This window comes from Arachis stenosperma, chromosome 3 (genome assembly GCF_014773155.1).
Source record: "Arachis stenosperma cultivar V10309 chromosome 3, arast.V10309.gnm1.PFL2, whole genome shotgun sequence".
NCBI classification, from domain to species: Eukaryota; Viridiplantae; Streptophyta; class Magnoliopsida; order Fabales; family Fabaceae; genus Arachis; species Arachis stenosperma.
Window position 1 is genome coordinate 35,338,984 of NC_080379.1, and position 22,058 is coordinate 35,361,041.

General features: G+C 33.6%; 2 protein-coding genes across 2 annotated transcripts; one reads left to right on the forward strand and one right to left on the reverse strand.

Annotated features, from left to right (window-relative positions):
• Positions 1-7,377: 7,377 nt before the first annotated feature.
• LOC130965885 (uncharacterized) lies at positions 7,378-7,806 on the reverse strand. The gene has a single exon (XM_057890644.1). It carries the CDS (start codon positions 7,804-7,806, stop codon positions 7,378-7,380), a length of 429 nt encoding a protein of 142 aa, XP_057746627.1.
• Positions 7,807-16,194: 8,388 nt separating this feature from the next.
• On the forward strand, positions 16,195-16,635 carry LOC130965886 (RING-H2 finger protein ATL57-like). The gene has a single exon (XM_057890645.1). It carries the CDS (start codon positions 16,195-16,197, stop codon positions 16,633-16,635), a length of 441 nt encoding a protein of 146 aa, XP_057746628.1.
• The last annotated feature ends 5,423 nt before the right edge of the window (positions 16,636-22,058 follow it).

A 22,058-nucleotide genomic window follows, 5' to 3' on the forward strand; every position in this document is an offset into this window, starting at 1 on the left:
TCATCTCTCGAACACAACAACTTGCACTCAATCATCATCTAAATCCGACTATGCATCAATGGTAATTTCCTCATCCATTTCGGAACCATTAAGGCTCATCGTCGCAATTAATTCCAATTATCGAGAATCAGTATCTGTATAAGCTCACTAAACTTTTAAGTACTCAAAGCATAAAGCATTTTTAATCATATCCCACTTTTCCTTATTATTACCATACTATGCTAACGCTTTTAGCAAGCTTCCGCTATGCCACTTTGATTTCTCGTCAAGTATTAGCTCCATCACTTATTTCCTCAAGTACCCAACCACAACTTAGTATGACTGGCATTTCAAATCAACGTTTCCAAATCCCTCATTTAGGACAATCCCTTATCTATTTAAATCAACGGAACTAAAGGTCACGGGTCAATCCGTTTTACCAAAAATCTAGAATTCATCCAACTACATAACACACATCATTCTCAACAGAAAATCATTTACATCATAGGCATTTATCCATTTGTATTAAGGTAAATCCTTACTCGGACCATCCGGTTTACTTCTCAGTCTAATATTAAGTTCGACAGTCCCAATTCTACTGTACAGGCGGTATTATAAAATCATGCACTGTCCTTTAAGCTTGATGATAATAATTACCTCAATCTTACTGTTGCAATCGGCCCGTATCCTAACTCCCTCCTTGTTGGCAATTTCTTGATACATGCCCTGGTAACCCGCACTTGTAACATACACCTAACCCCAATCGGCACGGCCTATTTGGGTGATGACTTCCACACCTCCGACAGCTCAAAACATCAGAAGTAGCCGCTACCCGTTTTCCCTTACCGTTTCTTTGGGACTCCTCACTCGTCGCAAAGTCATTTCGCCTTTGAGGAAAACGTTGTGGGTATCCTCTTCTCTTAAACTCTTGACCCCTTGTTGGGTATTCTTGATTGTGCTCCCTGCGGTGGGACTCCCGACGGTCATTCTTCGCCTCAACAGCCTTCCTCACACATTCTTCAGCAATACAGCTCTTGTTCACAAGTTCGGAGAAGACCCTAATCTCCATCGGTCCAACGGAGCTCGGGATTTCACTTCGAAGTCCTCCCTCATACTTAATACACTTCCATTCCTCGAAGTCTCCCGGAGCTCCCTGACACATGCGGGAAAACCTGAATAGCTCCTCAAATTTGTCTGTATACTCAGATACGGACATAGCACCTTGCTTCAGCTGCAGTAACTCCAATTCCTTGGCTGTTCTGGCGGAATTCGGAAAGTACTTCTTATAGAATTCCACCTGAAAGGCATCCCAAGTGATATGATCATTCCCCTGTTGCAGGAGACGTCGAGCCCCTTGCCACCAATGCGATGCTTCCCCCATGAGCAGATAGGTAGCAAATTCAACACGCTGCTCTTCAGGCACCAACTGCGCTTGCAGCGCTCGCTCCATGGCCTGAAACCAAGTATCAGCTTCAGTCGGATTGGTGGTCCCCTTGAACTTAGGTGGATTAACCTTTAAGAAAGTTGCTAGTGTCATCGGGCCTTGAGCTTCCCTTCCGCCATTGCCATTATTGTTTATCTGTTGCCCAAGAGCCTCCGCAGTGGCTTGCATAGTAGCAGCCATATTCTCCAACGCCGCCATAAGGTTTATCGGGTTATTCGGGTTGACTTCCGGTTCCTGCGTACTAGTACGATCTCTCTCACGTCCTTGACTGGGTCCACGAGGCGCCATCTGGTTCCTATACACACCAAACAATCGATATCAAGTTGATCAGTCTCAATATCGGAAGTATAGTGCTTCAAAGTACCAAAGGTACACTCATGGACTTCATGCTAGATGTATCAGTTAGATACCCTAACTAGCACAGGCACAGACTCAGAGTATGCATTGAAGCATAAGCAGTTCCATCCCTCAGGCTCACGAGGACGAACTGCTCTGATACCATAATGTAACACCCTAATATTCAAATCCTTATGCTCGAGTCATAAGTCAATGATATTACGGTGGTACGACTCTCAGGTGGATTTTTGTTTTAATATCTAAATATAGGTAAATTCGAAAGGAATATTAATCGAGAAGCCTGAAAAGAGTAGAAATAAAATCGCGAAGACGTTTCACTCACGTTTCGACAACGAAAAGTTAAACTGTTAGCCCGAATGTGATATGCGGACAAAGCATAAAGGAGATTAAGAGATAGATAACAGATAGATATATATAACATAAGTAATAGCCACTAGTCGCGACCCGCGAAGTTTAGGCCGGTTAGGGTACAGTATAAAAGTAACTGACAACAGTACATCCTAATCTCTCCCAAAGAAAACATAAGAGCCTCTATAGGCAAGTTCCAAAAAAGTTCAGCACATAATATAATCTTTTCAAAACAAAAGTGGAGAGATTCTAAGGAAAACCCAAAGTAGAGAAAATAAATATCTTCGCCGTCTCTCAGACGAACCGCAGCTCACTTCTGAGCACCTGAACCTGTATCTGAAAAACAAGAGATATATACGGAATGAGAACCCCGGGCCCATGGGTTTCCAGTACGGTAAAAGTGCCAAATAAATACAATGCACTGCAATAAAAACTCACTAAGCATCCTAAACTCCTTTTCACCAAGTATCCAGCCTAGATTCTCACTAATCCATAAATAGGCATCTGTCGTAAGGGGATACTAAATCTAGTTTATGTTACACATGTTTCCCAATTCGCTGATTCTTTCACGAATCAGACTCAGAATTATAAGCAAAACCATTACCAATTGTTCTGCCTCAGCAACTTTATATCAATACATCATACCCTCGCCTGGAGCTAGTGAAATCACATCACTGCGTCTACCCAGGGGGCTCAAATGATCTCATTCAAAAATCATCATCATTAAGCAATCGCATTATCAACTCATCTCATCAAGAACAGCCCCCAACATCCACCGACACCATCATGAGGGATCTCTCAGTTGTACAAACACAAGCAATACAGACAAGTAATACACAAATAAGGTACAAGTAGAACAAGTAGCATGTAATCAGGTAACATAGCATATATGATATAGAAATCCAGAACAAATAGGCAAACCCAAACAATTCAAACATATGCAAATGATGTATGCCTGCCCTATGGCTGATGATATCATCTGTCGGTTATATAGCCAACCCGACACGTCCTGGTAGCTAACCATGGACAGAAACACCCCTTGTGGAGCAAGTAGGTTTGAGCTACAACCTCCTTGCTACTACCCGCTCAGCCCAGAGCCATTGGAACAACCACTACTGCGGCTACTACCCAGGCGGGTGTTTAACAGCTCAACCTGAAGCGAGTGGATTCACCACTACTACCGCTACTACCCAGGCGTCACAATCTCTGACCTGGAGCAAGTGGGACGAACCACAACCCTTGCTACTGCCCAGGTATCTCAAGCATTAACCCGGAGCAAGTGGGACGAACCACAACCCTTGCTACTGCCCAGGTATCTTAATCATTGACCCGGAGCAAGCGGAACGAACCACAACCCTTGCTACTGCCCAGGTATCTTAAGCATATATTCATTCAATCTCAATTCAAATTATCAATCTTCATTGTTATCAAATCTCAAACATTAACCTGGAGCAAGTGGGACGAACCCCAACCCTTACTACTACCCAGGTATCAGAGTTACATTCATTCAAAACTCCATAATTAACTCATTTATCATAAACATCCTTTTCCGTCTCATACCCAGAGCAAGTGGGCAATGCCACTGCCTACTACCCGGGGTTACACATCACATTTCAACATTTTCCATTATTATCCATTTAACACATTCATTCATTAATCATATATGCATTTATACTCAGCCATACTCAATAATGGCTTTGCCGTGACCCGGCAATAACTCAGCCATCCGGCTCATGGTTCAATCAAGAACCAGCCATTTATCAATAGATATAGCCCTTCGGCTCATGGCATACACGGTACTCCTACCGTCATCCTCCATATCTCATATAATCATCGTTGATCACCATTGATCATAACTTTTTCCCCTTGCTTCACTCGCAAGTTACCACATCCCCTAGTTCCTTTCTCATTACTAAGCATATCATAATGATTTAATACATAAGGGGTGAGATCGGAGGCCTAAAAGTATGAGACTTGGCTTTTAGAACTCAAAAATCAACTTTGGCATGAAAGCAGGGCCACGCGTACGCGTACTCCACGCGCACGCGTGGATGGCCACAAAATTCATCGGCGCATACGCGCCATTCACGCGGACGCGCGGATTGAAAAATAGACAACGACGCGTACGCGTCAGCCACGCGTACGCGTGGGTACACTTGCGCCCCAAGCACAAGACTGGCACAACTCTGGCACAACTCTCGGAAAAATGGCTGGGCAATGGGTGCAGCGCATCGACGCGCACGCGCACACCACGCGCACGCGTGGATGGTGCCTTCTTGAAGAACGACGCGTACGCGCCAAGTGCGCCTACGCGTGGAGGGTCATTCTGCTAAAAATTTTCTAAGTTAAAAGCTGCAGAATTCACAGATTCAACCCCCAATCTTTCGACGGACATAACTTCCTCATTTTAAATCGTTTTTCACCCGTTCTTCAAACGGCATGGACATCCCGGATCCAATTTCATTTCTAAACAAATTTGGCACAAAACAAAGATCCGTAGTCCAAGTTATGTCCCGTCAAAGTATGCCCAAAAACCATGTTTTCATATAAAACCACAAAGTGCCATTTTCAAAACAAGCCATTTTCAACTCTTTTCAAAATCAACCAAAACATGCCAATTTCAACCCTTTTTGAAACCAATCAAAATATACCAAAATCAACATCAAGCCTCCTCAACTCATACATTAACACTTTACCACGAATCACAAGACCATCATATAACCATCTTTACCTATTTCAAGCAAATGGCTAAATTACAAACATATCAACATGTCATACATCCTTCCTCATCTCAATTTCCAACAATACTATTTCCAATCAACCATCATTATACATAATCAATATCATAATCACTATCACGTGGTATCACCCACAAATCAACCTTAATCATTCCTCAAGCATATATCAAAATATATATACCTCTCATGCATCGTCATACCATCAAGACATCAATAATCATAATCACATATATGACCACATAATATTTCTCAACCCAAAACCAAACATACTTCATCTACATAATTTCACCCTTCACTCCTTAAACCTTATTATTCAACAATCAACCCAATCATTCGCATATTCATTATATGAAATTCATCCAATCACTTGTGTCATCATACAATGCACACATCAACTTACCTCCCTTACCTCTTTTCGGCCTCCGGCCCAAAATTTACGGCCTCCGGCCCAATTTCACAATTTAAATGCATAAACCACAAATTAATACTCATTACCCAATACATCAAATTTTCAATACACCAAGCATACAAGGCCACACAATTCTCAACCCAATCATCAATTCACATTACATACCAACTATGCATATTAGCATCAACCATTTACACAATCCAAACTTAATCCTAGGGGCATCTAGCCTAGGAATTCTCATCACACCACACGGTACTTAAATGAAACTTAAATCGTACCTCTTGTAGCCAAATCAATTGAGCCTCTTCTATGGAAGTCTCCACCAACCCTTAGCTCCAAGCCTCACCAAAGCTCCACAAGCAATACCAACCTCCCAATTGTGCACCAAAACCATCAAATGCACTAACATAACCAATATGACATACATACATCAACCTAGGGCTCATAAAAATGACAAATCACAAGGGTTTGAGCACTTCTTACCTCAGCCCATATGAAGTAGGGATAGAACTCACTTAGAATCCATGTTGGAGTATCCCTAAACACCCAAAATCACAAGATTTCAACACTAACTTCCCAAAACGTGTAACAGTGGGGAAATTCAAAAACTGGGCAGAGATGAATGAAATACTCACCACAAAACTTAGATAGAAATATAGAGGATGAGAAGAGCGACGCGTGGCCGCAAACGGCTCGTCAATCGGAGCTCCGTAGCTCAAGTTATGGTGGTTTGAAGATCAAAGAGAGTTAGGTTTTCTCTCTTCTCTTCTCTCTTCTTAATTCAGCGCCCCAACCCTTCTTTTTAGGGTAAAATGAGCTGAAATGCTCATAACTAATATTTATATATGTTGGGTCTTGGGCCCACTTAGGCCCAGTTCACTTATTTTTATCCGTTGGCCCAATTTTGGACCAAAACCTTTAAGATTAGCGCTATAAATCACACTTCAAATATTTCTACCTCCCCTAATTATAATTCCTCATTTCTTAATCTTATTTACTCATAATTAATTTTCTGAGCTGTAGTACCAGACAGGTCTCAGCCGGTACTGCCGGTCAAAATTCCACTGCGCGCTTTTACACAGGAAACTATGTCTTCCGACTCAGAAAAACTCACTGAATCCAAATATCATATTTAAATCATCAAATTCCAATGGCCAAATCTTCCAACCATATTCGCTCCTACTTAACTCATTATTTAATTAATTTCGGTTAGACCGGGTATTACAACCATTACTTGAAACTTCTACAGAACAGAGATCTGAATGCACAATTTCAAGTAATCTTCTAGCTCTCTAAGACTTTCCTGTAAGGAATGGATCTCTGTGCTTCTTTCCCAGTTGACAAATCTCACAAACACAATTGGAAATATGAATCCGTGGTAGACCAGAAACAAGTCCTTTTCTTGACAGGTAGGTTAGGCCAGAAAAATGAAAATGCCCAAACCGCATATGCCACAACCAGTTATTATCAAGTATCACAGAACTCGTGCAAGACGGATTAACATGTTGAATTTTTAACGGAAACATTCTGTTTGAAGTCATCTTTGCTTTATCAATGAACCTTCCATTGTTGTCAAATACAGTGCAATATCCACGATAAGTTATCATCTTATATCCCTTCTCAGATAATTGTCCCATGCTTAGAAAATTGTAATCAAGTTCAGGAGCATAGAAAACATCAGAAATATAACTCAGAGAACCATCCTTCAATTTAATTGGTATGTGCCCTTTTCCTTCAATAGGGATCTTTGTACTATTACCAAACTTCAATAATAGTTTAACTGAATCATCTAGAGAAGAAAATAACTCCTTTCTACCAGACATATGATTACTGCAAGCATTATCCAAGTACCATATATTTTCATCTTTGGCACATGAATTACTTGTAAAAAATAAAGTCTGAGTACCCGGATTGTCATCAGTATTTTGATGCTGATTTTCTGCAACGTGTGCTTGATTATTATTCATCACTTTGAATCCGCAATCTGCTGCTTTACGTCCATACTTTCCACAATGAAAGCAATTGAAATTGGTTCTTTCTTGATAAAAATTGCCTCGACCTCTTCCTCGGTTGACAAGTCTAAAATTCGTTCCACCTCTTCCTTAATTAGGTGGTGTAAAATTATTGTAACTTCCTTGGTTGTAATTGCCACAACCTCTACCTCTAAAACTTCCTCTGCCTCTACTTTGAAAATTGAAACCACGACCTCGTCCTTCTTTTGTATGACTTGATGCTGAAACATTGTTTAAATTCACTCGGCTTTTCAGGGCTTCCTCGATTGACTTTTCTGATTTCTCCAGTATTCTACTGATGTGGCTTTCCATGGTTCCTTGCAACTCTGCAATCGTCATGGTATCCATATCATGGGACTCTAGTATTATAGTCACCACATGGTCATACTTCATCGGCATGGTGCGAAGAATTTTCTCCACTACTTTGCTATCGGGCATATCTTCTCCATAGACTCTCATTTTATTGACAAGGTCTGTAACACGAGTAAAATATTGCTCAACAGTTTCTAAGCTAGACATCTCGTACCTTTCATATTCTCTTCTCAAAGACTGTAGCTTTGCTTTCTAAGCTTTATCTATGCCTTTGTATGACAGCTTCAACGTGTTCCATGCTTCTTTTGCACTTTTGGCATTTGCTATTTTGCCAAACACCGTATAATCTACTCCTTGATGAATTTGAGATAGCGCCAATTGATCTCTCCTTTGTTGGGCAGCATCTGCTCCTTCTTGCAAACCCAGTTCAATGAAGTTCCATAGGTTCTGGGCCTTCAAATGGGTAGACATCAAAGTCTCCCAATAACTATAATCAAGTTTCCCATATAACTTGGGACCGGACCACACAATGTTAAAAGTGTTTGCCATACCGACTCTATGAATAAACAACTATGTGAGAACTCTCTCACACCTCACAAAATCTCCAACACCAGACGCTGGATTAACCAGCTCTGATACCAAATGTAAGTATAATACCCACACTTCAATTGGCCCTAGGATCACTCACTCATATAAATGACGCTATCATATTTTTCATCTCTCAAATTCACTAATGCTCATAATTCTAAGGAGAGAATTTCTAATATTTCAAAACATATTCAATTTTATTTATGGAACACACATGCAATTCACAAGGCATATGTGCCTTTATATAGGCAATGCTTCCTACTAAAATAATAATTTATGAATTACAACTCAATTTTGTAATGACTACTATTTTATGAGTTGGCTTCATGAATCTTCTTTCAACTTGTATTCATGTAGTTTCCATAATCTTCTAATTTGCTTGACTTCCAATTTCAATTCAATTTGATTTTGAATTTTTTCAATGTTGTAAAATGTTGTAGGTGTACTATTCTTTTGAATGTTCTTCAAAAATCTTCAAGCTTCCAGTATGTTAGCTTCTAGCAATATCTAACAAATTGATGATTATTGTATTCAACTAAAACTTTGCTTTTTTTTGACCATTTTGACTTCAAAAAACTCTTCATGAAAATTCTAGTGATACAAATTGATTTATAATGAATTAACACATATTTATACTAGTAAGAAAGAATGCTCCTACATCATTCACTGCAGAGTAGTTTAGTTCCAAACTACTTTGTGTCTCTTCTTTATAGTCATGCATGATTATATATATGAGTAGTTTCTAATGTAATAAAAGAACTAATAATACAATATACTTCACTCATAGTCTTTTACAATCTCTATGATTCACAACTGTGATTTCAACAAACTCAACAAATATTTTTGAGTTATTACACCTTATATATTATGTACTCTTTATATATTCTCACTAAAAAAATTACAACAAATAAACTTATATCTATTATTAATAAAAAAATAATATAAATAATATTATTAAAAATATAATCATTCATGTGTCTTTTCCTCCTATAAACTTAAACTCTTAGAAAAAGTAATTTCATAACACTCATAACAATTAAAATTTATTTTTTAACAATGTATAATTTTCGAGTACTATCATAAGTTTTTAATTTTTTTAAAAAAAATAAAAATATAAATAAATCCACACGCAGAAATCAATTGTAGTAGCATAACAATTTCAATGAATGAATTTAATGTGAAAAATTATTCTACTCTGTCTAATCAATTTGTATATTTTAATTTTCTTTTTCAATGTATGATGATCTGAGCACTTTATGATTATATTCGTAGGATATTATTAGGCAGAACGATAAGTCGAGATTCATATCATTTAATAATAATGATAACATAAAAAAATAGATTAGAATACACAACATTAGTTGTATACACAAAAATCAACTAATAGAAATAATAATAAAAGATAAGAAAAGAACAAAAGAGTTGACATTTGATTTGTAGCCAAATGGATTATCAATTTCTATCTATTTGTCTTCTACTTTCTATTTTTGATAATTAACAACCTAAACTTGGTGGTAAGTATCCTTTATCTCTCAATATTCGACAAAAACAAACAAAATTTGTTTTGGATTAGTATAATGGATAAAGCATTTGATCAAATTTACTAAATTTACTATAAAATATACAATTTTTTTGTCATTTTAAGATTTACAAAAAAGCGAAAAAAAAAAGACTAGATGTGTTGTGTAAATACAGAAAACGGATATGTACAAGTTGGTAAATGGGTTGGTTGCACTTAATTTAACCCAAAAATCTTAACACATAGACAACTCAACATAGTTAGAACTTCTAATAATTTTCATTTTGATAGTGTGATATATACCCGAGTTTAATTAACAACAACATCTTTTCTATCGTTCAATATCATAAATTTTTTTTGAATTCTTTACCAGATTTTTATTGATAGTCTAATAATTTGAATTGTTAAAATGGCTACGCCGCATCATCGACATGAACCTGAAAGAAGTCATGTAACTTTGGGTTCTTCCAGTCCAACACACCAATTAGACATTTTTCATGCCCTTGTTCAAAGTACTTTACAAGCTTGGATATTATTTGCAACTGTAGATGAAGATTTTGACGAAAGAAGAGGTCAACAACTTAGAGATTCAATGAAATTGCCTCCATTAGTAACTTATGAAAGCCAAGATATGCAAAAAAGTTGTAGTGATTGTGCCATTTGCATGGAAAGTTTTCAAGATGGGCAAAGTTGTCAAGTTTTTCCTGAATGCAAACACATGTTTCATTCAGATTGCATGGATCGTTGGTTACAAAAGAAATCAACATGCCCGATCTGTCGGAGTTGTATATTATTAGATTAACACTTGTATACTCGTGAAATCTAATAAGAGAATTGTATATATCAATAACCTTGTGAAGAATATTTTTCAATATACCAATAAAAAATTACCATTCTATTTTTCTTAGCTTGTTCGGTAGATATTTTAAGGGAAATGAAAAAGGTATAATGAGGAGTGCAGCATATCCAAATGATAAAAAGAAGAATAACATGCATAATTATGCTAGAAATTCATCAAATTCTCCTATTAGTAGTACCTAATATGTTAGATTCTGAAGAAGAAATATAATAGATAGTTACAGGTGTTAGTTTAAAAGATTCCTAACTTACTTGAATTGGTGCACAAAAAATAAAAAAGAAAAAATAAACCGATTAAGTATTTTTTGTTCGCTGTTATTTGGAACATATGGGTCCAAAAAATGATAGATCTTCAAAGGAAAGAAACTTAGTGTCCAGAAAAATTTAAGCAGCAGTAAAACATACTTTGGGTGAATGCATAATTTACTGTTGGCCAAGATTGATACATAGACTAATAAGAAAGGATTGAATTCTCTCAATTTTTTTTTTTCATTTGAGAGGGTAAAGTGTAATCTCTCATCATTAATTTTATAAATAAAATTAAAAGAAAACATAAAAAAGAATAAAGAATTTATTTAAAAGAGTATGTGAATGGCTTAGAATCAGAATTATTTGAGAATTGATTTTTTTTTGTTTAAAATATAAAAAAATACATGAATTTAAATTCTATTGAATTGAAAATTATAATTTTCATTTTCAAGTCAAAAATAGGTATAATACGCAAATCTAGTCTCATAAAATTTGCATTTAAAATTAAAAATATCCAAATTTACTTTTCTATAATTTGATATTTTAAATATATTATTGAAAATGTTTGAGGTATACCCGTGTACTTCTCTAAAATTTTGAAATACCACTATTTTAAAGCATTCAAATTTAATATAAAATATACAAATGGCTTAGATAGAATAATGGAAGATGAATCATGTGGATATGTAGTGAAGGAAGTACACAAAAGGCATGCAACCGTGCCATCATTTCTCATGTTTTCAAGTGTTGAACATGCCCTTATCCAAGAGTGGTTGGAAGCTGCTATTTATAATGTGCAAGTCTTAGCTTAAATGTTCTAATAGGCCTCCTGAGCACTTTTTATTTTCTTTTTCTTTTGATGGAAAATAGTCTTAAAAAATTGTTGCAAAGTTTATGGGTAAATGAATTGGAATGACTTGGGGATTAAGAAGAAATGGGTTTGATTATAAAAAATAGTTGGAAGGCAAGGTTTGAAAACTTGATTTAGTGGGAAAAAATAGGAAATAACGAGGATGATTGCATCTCCAAATAAACACGATAAATGAAAAAGTAAAAAAAAAAAACTGCCATTCGTCCACTTCGAAATTCGTCGCTCATTCACCGTGTAGCTCTGTATCTTTTTCAAACAAGAAATCCCTAATAAGTCTTGTTCTCCAACGAGGTATTATATTAGGCAAATTGTATACCATTATCTATAAACAACAAAATTAGAATGTGCAATTTTACGTAAAGAAGGTGAAAATAGAATATGGAGGATCATGACAAGTTTGTAGCAAGAGAACATGAACACCAGCATGAATTGCAAAAACTATACATTCTTTATCAAATATATTTTTGAAAAACAATACATTTTTTGACAACATACTTTATTCAATCCATATGATACGTCAGGTTCCCAAGCAAACTTCAAATGTAATTCATAGGTTTCTCTTAAGCAATTGCACAAGCTCACATATATTAAACTTGATAAAAATATTTAGAGAAAAGGACAAATTAGTCCCTGACCTTTTAACCCGCGGACATTTTTGTCCCTAACCATTGAAAAATACATTTAAATCCCTGACGTTCCTGAAAATCAGACGGATCAATCCTTCCGTCCATAACCCACCGTCAGACCCGCCAAAAAAGACTGACCTGACTTCCCCTCTGCTTACCTGGCTCAACAGCGTTCCCACGTGGCACGTTAGTGGGATGAAACTTTTGAAAACGAGACACATAAGTCCCTCTTACTCAAAACGACGTCGTTTTGAGTGCTGCCTTAATCCTAAAATTCGTTTGGGTTGTTCCTTCATGGTAGTGGCTGGTGGTAAGGAAAAGAGTTATTCAGATTTTAACAATGGCTACGAAAGGGGCATCATCAACTTCAAAAAGAAACGTTAGTGGGCATCATTACACCTCACACATAACAGAGATCATAATCACAAGCTTCTTCCGCCATAAGTCTTAGATCCTTTGCTTCAGTTCTCATCTCCATGGCTCCTTGAGAAATATATCCATCTCTATCTTCCATTTCTTTTTCTTTTATCCCTTAACACACATCATCACCCATGGCGGGTGGGAGGCTCTTTAGCTCTGCCTTCTCCAACACCAACAACAATAACACTGTTCTTCTTCATCAGAACCAATCTTCCCAGCCGCTTTTTCCTCCGTCTCTCTTTTTATCTTCATCACTTCCTTTTCTCGGTCCGTAATTTTCTTCCCGTTGTTGACCTTTTCTTCTTCTTTTTTTTTTCCTTGTACTTGTTATTGCTTGTTGTTCTGTAATGGCTCTGATGATGTGATTAAAGTTTGTCACATTGAATCATTAATCTAAGCTAGTTATTTAATCCACTACAACAAGAACTTTCAAAATATTATATTTTTATATTCATAAAAAAAGCGCACTCACCAAAGATTTGATTGGTTCAATCTTATTATCCAATTAATTGAATTGTTTAAACGAGCCATGTTCAATTATTCATGTTAATTGATCAGGTTCTCGATCCATGGTGAGTTTCGATGATGTTCCAGGAGGGAAGGGGTGTAAAAATGGGTAGTTCTTCCGGACATACGACCTGGCGGAGGAGGACGGGGAGGAGAGCATGGAGGAGCACTTGACGCAGCCGGCAGAGAAGAAGCGGCGGCTATCGGTGGAGCAAGTTGAGTTCCTGGAGGAACAACCCAAATGAATTTTAGGATTAGGGCAGCACTCAAAACGATGTCGTTTTGAGTGAGAGGGACTTATGTGTCTCGTTTTCAAAAGTTCCATCCCACTAACTTGTGTCATGTGGAAACGCCGTTGAGCCAGGTAAGCAGAGAGGGATCCAGGTTAGTCTTTTTCGACGGGTCTGACGGTGGGTTATGAACAGAGGGATTGATCCATCTGATTTTCAGAAACGTCAGGAATTTAAATATATTTTTCAATGGTTAGGGACAAAAATATCCGCGGGTTAAAAGGTCAGGGACTAATTTGTCATTTTCTCAAATATTTATCACAAATCATACAAATTAAACAAGAAGCATCCACCACAAACATTTTAGTTATCATAGTAATTTATTCTGGCTTTTCAATCGACCAGGTTTGTGAAATCTATTACACAAATATTCACATGTTATCTAATAATAATACTTACAGTTGACTTTACAGTGTCAAATAATCAAATAAAAATGTGAATAATAAATAATATTTTCAAACTGCTAACAATTACATGATTTATTAGTTATAACACTGAAAATCTGTGATAGGGTACACCAATGAACAAAAGTAGTATAACTAACATTACAGATCAGACGCTCTAATAATCATATATAAGAGGAATAGACGAATTCGTAGTGGATACTATACAATGAATTTAATTTAAAAGATCCACAAATATTTAAGTAAATAATATATTTTGAATTTAGTAATATAACGATGAGATCTAGTAAAACAAGTGAGCTTATATAAAGGTGAGAGGATTAAATTTGGATCGTATAACCAGTTAACCACACAAATAATTATTATTTATTATTATTGAGAAAAATAATCTAATTAAATTAATTTATATATTTCGATATCATATTTATTATTTATTAAATAATTTAATATTTACTCAAATCAAATCAAATAATTAATATAATTAACCAAATTAATTAATTGATATAATTAATTATAATTAATCAATTTATATAAATTATAATAAATGGTGTGATTTGAATATCTAATCAAATTAATTAATTATAATTGATTTGATTTAACAAATTAAATAAAACAAATCAGGAAATACCGCAAGAGCATGCTACATTAGGTCCATCATTAAGTGCAAAAATCTTATTTTTATATAATAGAATAGAAGAATAGGTAGATAGATAGAATAGGTAGATAGATAATAAAGATATTTTCTTAAATTAGTATAATTATGCATTATTCATTAAATATTAATTGTAATATTGTAATATAATTATAATAAATATATTTTTCTAAAATAAATTTATTTAAAGAAATATAAATTAGTTATTAATAACTGGTACCATTATCATATAATTATCATATTATTATTATTAAAATGATTAAAAATATTTCTGATTGATAATTGATAAATAGTTTAATAATGCATTAAATATTGATTTTATATAATTATAATAAAGATATTTTCCTAAATTAGTATAATTATGCATTATTACTTAAATGCTAATTATAGTATAATTATAATGAAGATATTTTTATAAAATAAACTTAGAAGAGAAAATAGTATATTCATTTTAACGGAAAAATAAATGCATGAGAAATCAACACCTCACTTTCATTAGCCGGAGAAAAATCCAGTTTAATATATTAAGTAGAATAGATGTAGATAGATATTATTGATCATATATTTTTATTTATTGTCTATAATATTTTGACTATCTAATATTACTCTTAATAATAATAACTTTCCATCAAATTCTTAATTAGAGTATAGTTGATTAATTTACTTTTTTATAATATTTTTTTTTGAAAATAATAATAAGAATAGACGGACAATTTGAGATCAAAATTATTTTTTCTCCTTCTCTTAGTCTCTTCTTAATAACTAACCACACTATTCTTAATTTTAATTTTGTTTAGATAAAGTTTTAGTTTTAAATTTTCACTAAAATTTTTTAGAAAAATATGAATTGATACTTGATGGATACTAAAATTTTAACTAAAAATATAAAAATATTAAAAGATATTTCTATCTAATTCAATTTAATTAAAATTGTTCATCTAATTCAATTCAAAAAAAGAAAAAAAATTATTTAAACCATACCATAACAATTTAGATTGGACTCTATCCCATTCTAACAAATTGCAGTTGGATCATAGAATTAAATCTTAAAATTTGATCTTATTCAAGTCAAACAATGAAGACTGATTAACTCTATAACAGTATAACCTCATACATATTAACAGAATATCTTAGCTCATATATTTTCCTATATTTAATTCATTACAAAATTTATTTTATTTATGTATTATTATCATTATTGTTTATTTATTATTAACTTAATTTACTTTAATAACAAATTTTATATTTTTTTGAAACTTAACGAACCTATAGAATTCAAACAGCAAAAGATTGGATTAAAGTTTAAAATAAAGTCAAATGGATTAAATCCAAATCATGCCAAAACTTAATTTTTAATTTGACCACTGACCTCGAAGACCAAAATACAATGAAGTTAAAACTTAAAAGTATAACACGCAAAGATTGGGGCGCTACAAAAAGATTTTCGATCAAACTCAGTAACGAAAGCATTGAAAGCAGGTTGACTAGTTATTTATTTAAGGTCATTTATGGAGCTTGTTTTTCACAAATTATACTCCTCAGATTATGATAGCAGAATCCTCCATTAAAACCATGTCAAGCTTTCAATTTTTTTTGTTCAACAATCCCACCATGGATCACAGGTCAGAAGCACCACCATCTTCCCCTCCATTGAGTGTCTACCTAGCTGCTCTTACCATTGCATCGCTAATTTTCTTGTGCATTTATGGTTCTTCTTCTACCGTCATTTATGTGGTCATATTCGTCACGATTTGTATCGCGATTTGCGTCGTCAGCGTGTTTGTTTCAAGATTCATCCATGACAGAAAACTGCAAGCAAATGTTGTGCGGTTTGGTAACGTATCAATTGCATCAATTAGTAGCAGTGATTGTGCAATCTGTATAGAGAATTTTCAGAACGGAGAGGAATGCTTAGTTTTCCCAAATTGTGGCCATCTCTTTCATTTGAATTGTATCAACCATTGGATACAGGGCAATCCCACATGCCCAATTTGCCGTCATCGTATTCCATTACCAACCACCGTTATCACCGCCCAAACTATACAAGCATAGAAATTCTTAGTTGAGAAAAAAATAAATAGGTTTTTAACTTTTTAATCTAGGAACATTTAAATCTTTTAGAACTTGAAAATACATGTAAGTTCTTAACTTTTTCAAAATTTTGATATATCAATTTTTTATGTTTATTTGGATCAGCTAGACTTAATGGATAAATCAAAAGTAATTTTTATTATACTGATCAGGCTACTTCAAATACACATGTAAGAAAATTTTTAAAATATAACAAGTTAAACTAAAAAATTTAAATATATTTTTAAAATTAAAAAAATTTAAATATTCGCCAATCAAAAATCAAGAATTAATTTATCCTTTTCTCTTCTTAGTTAATCTATATTCTTTTTCTTGGTCTGAGGTGGTGAAATTAGAGTAATCAATCTGCTTTCAATGACACATCCCTATTTTGGAACAAAAGTAGTTGGCCACAAGATATGTTTCTGTCATCAATTCACAGTTTCAGAAGAAACAAATCTTCTTTAATGTTCTTGTTCATTAATTATTTTATTTTTATTTATTTGTTGTTACTTATTTCTCGTATTCCATTTTGACCGGAAATAAGGAAAAAGTTTAAAACTTAATTACAGATTGAAATTAAAAACATTTCAGATGTAATTATAAGTTTTGTAAATCGATCTAACAAATTAATTAGGTAAATAACTTTTTCATTCTTTCCAATTATAAATTCAGTTTTGAATTTTATTTTTGGTGGTACACGATATTCCTCAACGTGATAGGCCAATAATTAATCGATTGCAAATTAGAATTCTATTTAAATATTTATCGTTAGTTAATAAATTGCTGTATACACAGGATTCAGACCCTAATACTTATTTAAATAGATTAGTGAATTAACTACTAAATTAATCCAAGTTAATTTAATTTTAAATTTTATTTATTATTAGAATTATTTTGGACAAAGTCTAAATGATACGGGTTTAAGAAAGTATTTTTATCATTGTAGAAATAAGGAATAGGATGATAATCTTATATTTAAAATCTGATTATTAGAACAATGCCAACTTTAGAAATTAAGGAGATCAAAAATTTATTTCAAGAGCAATAATGTTGACTTCGCAGTACTCATACATAAAAAATACGTCGATTATTAACTAAGAAGGATTAGAGAAGACACCGTCTAATAAGCTAAGTAAGTCCAAGAGTCATTGAATTCAAATTTATTTATTTATATTTAAATTTGATTTGTTATTAGAGTTTATCAAAAATATTTGATTTAGTTTTGATTTATTTAATACTGTCTATAAAAATTTAAAATTTAAATTAAATCTGATCTAATCTATTAAAATCAAATTTGATTTTAATTTGTTACTATATCTTTAGGTGTTTAAAATTTAAATCAAATTTAATTTAATCTTAAGAGTTTAATATTTAAATTATATCTAATCTAATATAATAAGATCAAATCTAATTTAAATTAGTTAGGATTAATTTTAGAATTATATTTTTAGTTTAATTCCATATTTTGTTATTTTATTATAGAAAAATTTGAGCCACTTTTAATAAGTTGATCAATTAAAAGTCTATTTAAATAAAGTTGTAAGATATTTTATAAATTTTTTCATGAATAAATTTTTTAGTTGTTTTTATGCAGTTTTATATATATTCAAGGGAGGTGAGTGATTTATTTTATTTTTTATATGAATAAAATTGAAAGATTTAGCCTAAGATAACTTTTAGTATTAATTTTTTTAGTTTTATGTCTTTAATTTAGGTTGTTAAAAATAGATACTTTAAGGGTCTAATAAAAAAATCTTTTTAATAACTTAAGTTGCTAAAATTAAAACAGATTTTTTTAGAAGTATAATAAAAAAAATTCCTTATCTGTGTTATTGTTTTCGTAGTGTCTTCTATTTCTGACATTTTTTTATTTGGTATTAGTTATAAGCCATAGATAAATTCTTATTTATTTACAAAGTTTAGGGTCTTAGTTTAGTTTACAATTTTACTTTAGTTATATTAAGCAAAAAATACAAAAACAATACAAATTCATAAAAGCATGAGGATTTAAAAAAAAAGTGGTGATCAATGGTGTTTTTGAAAAGTGCAGTAAAACAAAAGGAGAATGTTATGCAATTAACAAGTTTATTGATGTTAATTTTCAAGTATTGAAATATTTCATATTTGTTACGAATTACTTTAGGGCATCAATTAGGATTAGGATTATTCTAGTGTCTTAAACTTTAGAAAAGTGTCTCTTCTTGTTCTGTGTTTTTTGTGACATAATCTGATTTTTTTTTCTTGTTAAATTAAAAGTATCTATTATTAAGGTTAAAAAAGGCAAGAGTGATAAGTTTAAAAAAGAAAAAAGTCATAAATTAAGTCCAAATGAGTGTCCTAATTCGAGTTACATATACACACATGAGAAGAGTGTTGTGAGGTTTTTATTATTCCTTTTACTAGTTCCTTAATTAGAATCAATCAAAATTTAGGTTGATGATAGTGATGACGAAGGAATCTCGTATGAGAGAAATATTTTTAAGATGCAAATTCTGTTTTTAAAGAAAGGAATGATGCTGAAGCTTATTTCAAATGAAAAAGGAAAGGTAAACTTGATTTTTGCATGTTGCATCCTTTCAGAGGAAAAATAGTTAGATTGGTAGAAGCTAAATTTTTGGATGATACTTGTATTTAGTGGAATGAATTAGGTAGATCTAGAAGAAGATACGGAAAAAGGCCAATTCACACTTAGAAGAAGATGAAGAAAATAATAAGGAACTAGTTTCACTACATGAAAGTCATCGAATACCGTCAAATTTAGCGTCAGATTTGCCTAAAAAAAATTCTCGATAACATCTTTACTGTCAAATTTAGCGGTGAAATAAATGTGAGGGTATGAACCTCGCCAGTAAATAATTACGGGAAATTTTTAGCGTCCGATGCTAATTTCTATCGGAATTAACGACGAAATATAGGTGGTAGGATAACGCAATCTTATGAAAGTTATCGTTGGATTAATCCGACGGTAATATTGGCGCCATGCTGTAAGTATCTGGGTCATTTTACAGTCGGATTAATGCCAACGAAAATTTTTTTGGAGATTTAAAAAAAATGGGCTGTTACCGTCGGTAAATTTTGACGGTAATGCCAACGATAGTATTTTTTATTTTTTTACATATATAATCATTTTTCGTCAATTTATAGCGTACCCTGATAATAGCATAATTGAAATTGTACTTTAAACCTGATGTGAAATATCAAACATACAAAGTTTAGTAAAGAATTATATATATCATAGAACCATATTTACATTAACCCTATTCATATTCATCATCTTCTTCCTCTGGTTCATCATCCTCCTCCTTCGAGTTAGTTTTCTGATCATTGATTCCGTCTTCTTCTTGAAGCTTATCATTTTTTTGTGGTAGTGCATTGTCATGTATTCCAAGGTTAATGATATTATCATCTGTAACAATCGAACTAAGGGTAATTGGCTCACTAGTATCAACCACCATTTTCAAAGGAGTTGGGTCATCAATCTGGTAAGGTTCCTGACCCTCTATCCTATCATTAGACTCGATGCGGCATCTTGACTTAGTCTTAACTACAACTACCCAACTAGACTTGCATGAACTTGGATATGGCAAAAAGTACACCTATCGTGCATTTTGAGGTAGAATAAAAGGATCATAGTGTCTATATTTTCTAGTTATATTAACTTCACTGATATCGTAGTCTTTGTGCTTTCATGTTCCTGGTCGCAAAGTTGGATCATACTATTCACATTTAAATACGCACACCTTGTACATAGTGCGACATAAATATTCTGATTCAATTATGTTGTGCAACACCAAACCAATCAGAATGACCACTGCCTGAATTTCCACAAATTCAAACTCTGATATTATCTGTTTTCTTCTCAATCAACCACTGTAAGGTATACAAATAATATCCATTAATAGTGTACATTGGGTAGCTAGTGCCCTTATTTATTGGACCCCACTAAGTACAACTAGTTCCGAATCTGTTGTATCAGATAGATGCACGCTGACATATTCTCTAAACTAACGTAGAAAGTTATTCGATGAGGTATCAGAATTTGCCTCTTGGAATAACCTATATGATAGAATAGGATAAAGAAGTTTTGATTAGATTAAAAAGTTATATTATTACTAATTGCAATATTTACGAGGACTTAAAAAACTCACATGAGATACGGTAAAATCTGGTCACAGTTAAACAGCACAGGCAAATGTGTGGCATTGATTTCCTTTTGCACTAACCAGTAGTCATTTTATGCACCCACTATAGCTCCTTCCAGAGCAAAGATTGGGTATCTTGTTTTACCCGACGATGATTCTTGTAACACCCTAATTAGCCTAAGCTTTACCTCGCGTCGTAAAGCAAAGGTTAATCAAAGGTTACGACAGTTCTAAGCTCATACATATAATATATAGAAGAAATAATATAATCTAGAAGCCCGATGAAGGATATAGCTCAAAACAGAATTCGAAAAGCACAAAACATACTAACGAAGCTACTAACTTAAAGCACAAGAAACATATGTGATATAACAAAAGATAAAGAGTATAATATCATAAGAATCTAGCCACGGCTCGCGGAGTTTAAGCTGGCTAGACATATACAGACCATACATGAAACCAGACAGTAAAAACAGCTTATACAAGTTTCGTTATCTCAATATATGCCTCTAGGCTAAAGAAAAATACAAAATGAGAGATGTATAAACAAAATAAATCAAAAAGACTCCGAAAGGTATCTGGATCTTCCGCTTCTGTCACCATCCAAGCAACTCACCGAGGTGGGTTGCGACCTGCATCTAAAAAACACAACAGAAATATGGTATGAGAACTGGAGATTCTCAGTATGGTAACAGTGCCCAGTGATGTAGGATATAAGACCTTGGGATGCCAAAGGCAATCTTAGACTTCATATCCATCACAAGATTTAACTTAAGGCACAACTAAAACAAATAAAGCATATATAAATCATAACACAACTTAAAGCCTTAGCAGCATAAAATGGGTATTCTAACTAAAGAGATTCTCTAGTCTAACAGTTCTCCGCTGTCCCACAGCCTTCACCAACCTATCCTCCGTGCGATCCCATCGCCACCGCCTTCCGAACCTCCTCAATCCCAATAGAAATCACAATTAATTACAATGCAAGTAAATTACAAGTAGAAGCATATAAGGTAAGTAACTCAAGTAGCAATTAGACATGTTATCCAAATAGGCATACAATTACAAGTCGGCAAAGAAAACAAACAGATAGAAAATGCACATGATAAATGCCTGTCCTATTGGCTGTGATATCACATTGTCGGTTCAACTGCCAACCCGACATATCTGCATGGAGATGTCGCCCTTTGGAATCATCATTGGGAACCCCCCGAGATATAGTGCTCGGATCACTATCCAGGGTTTTGCGCCTGCACGCTC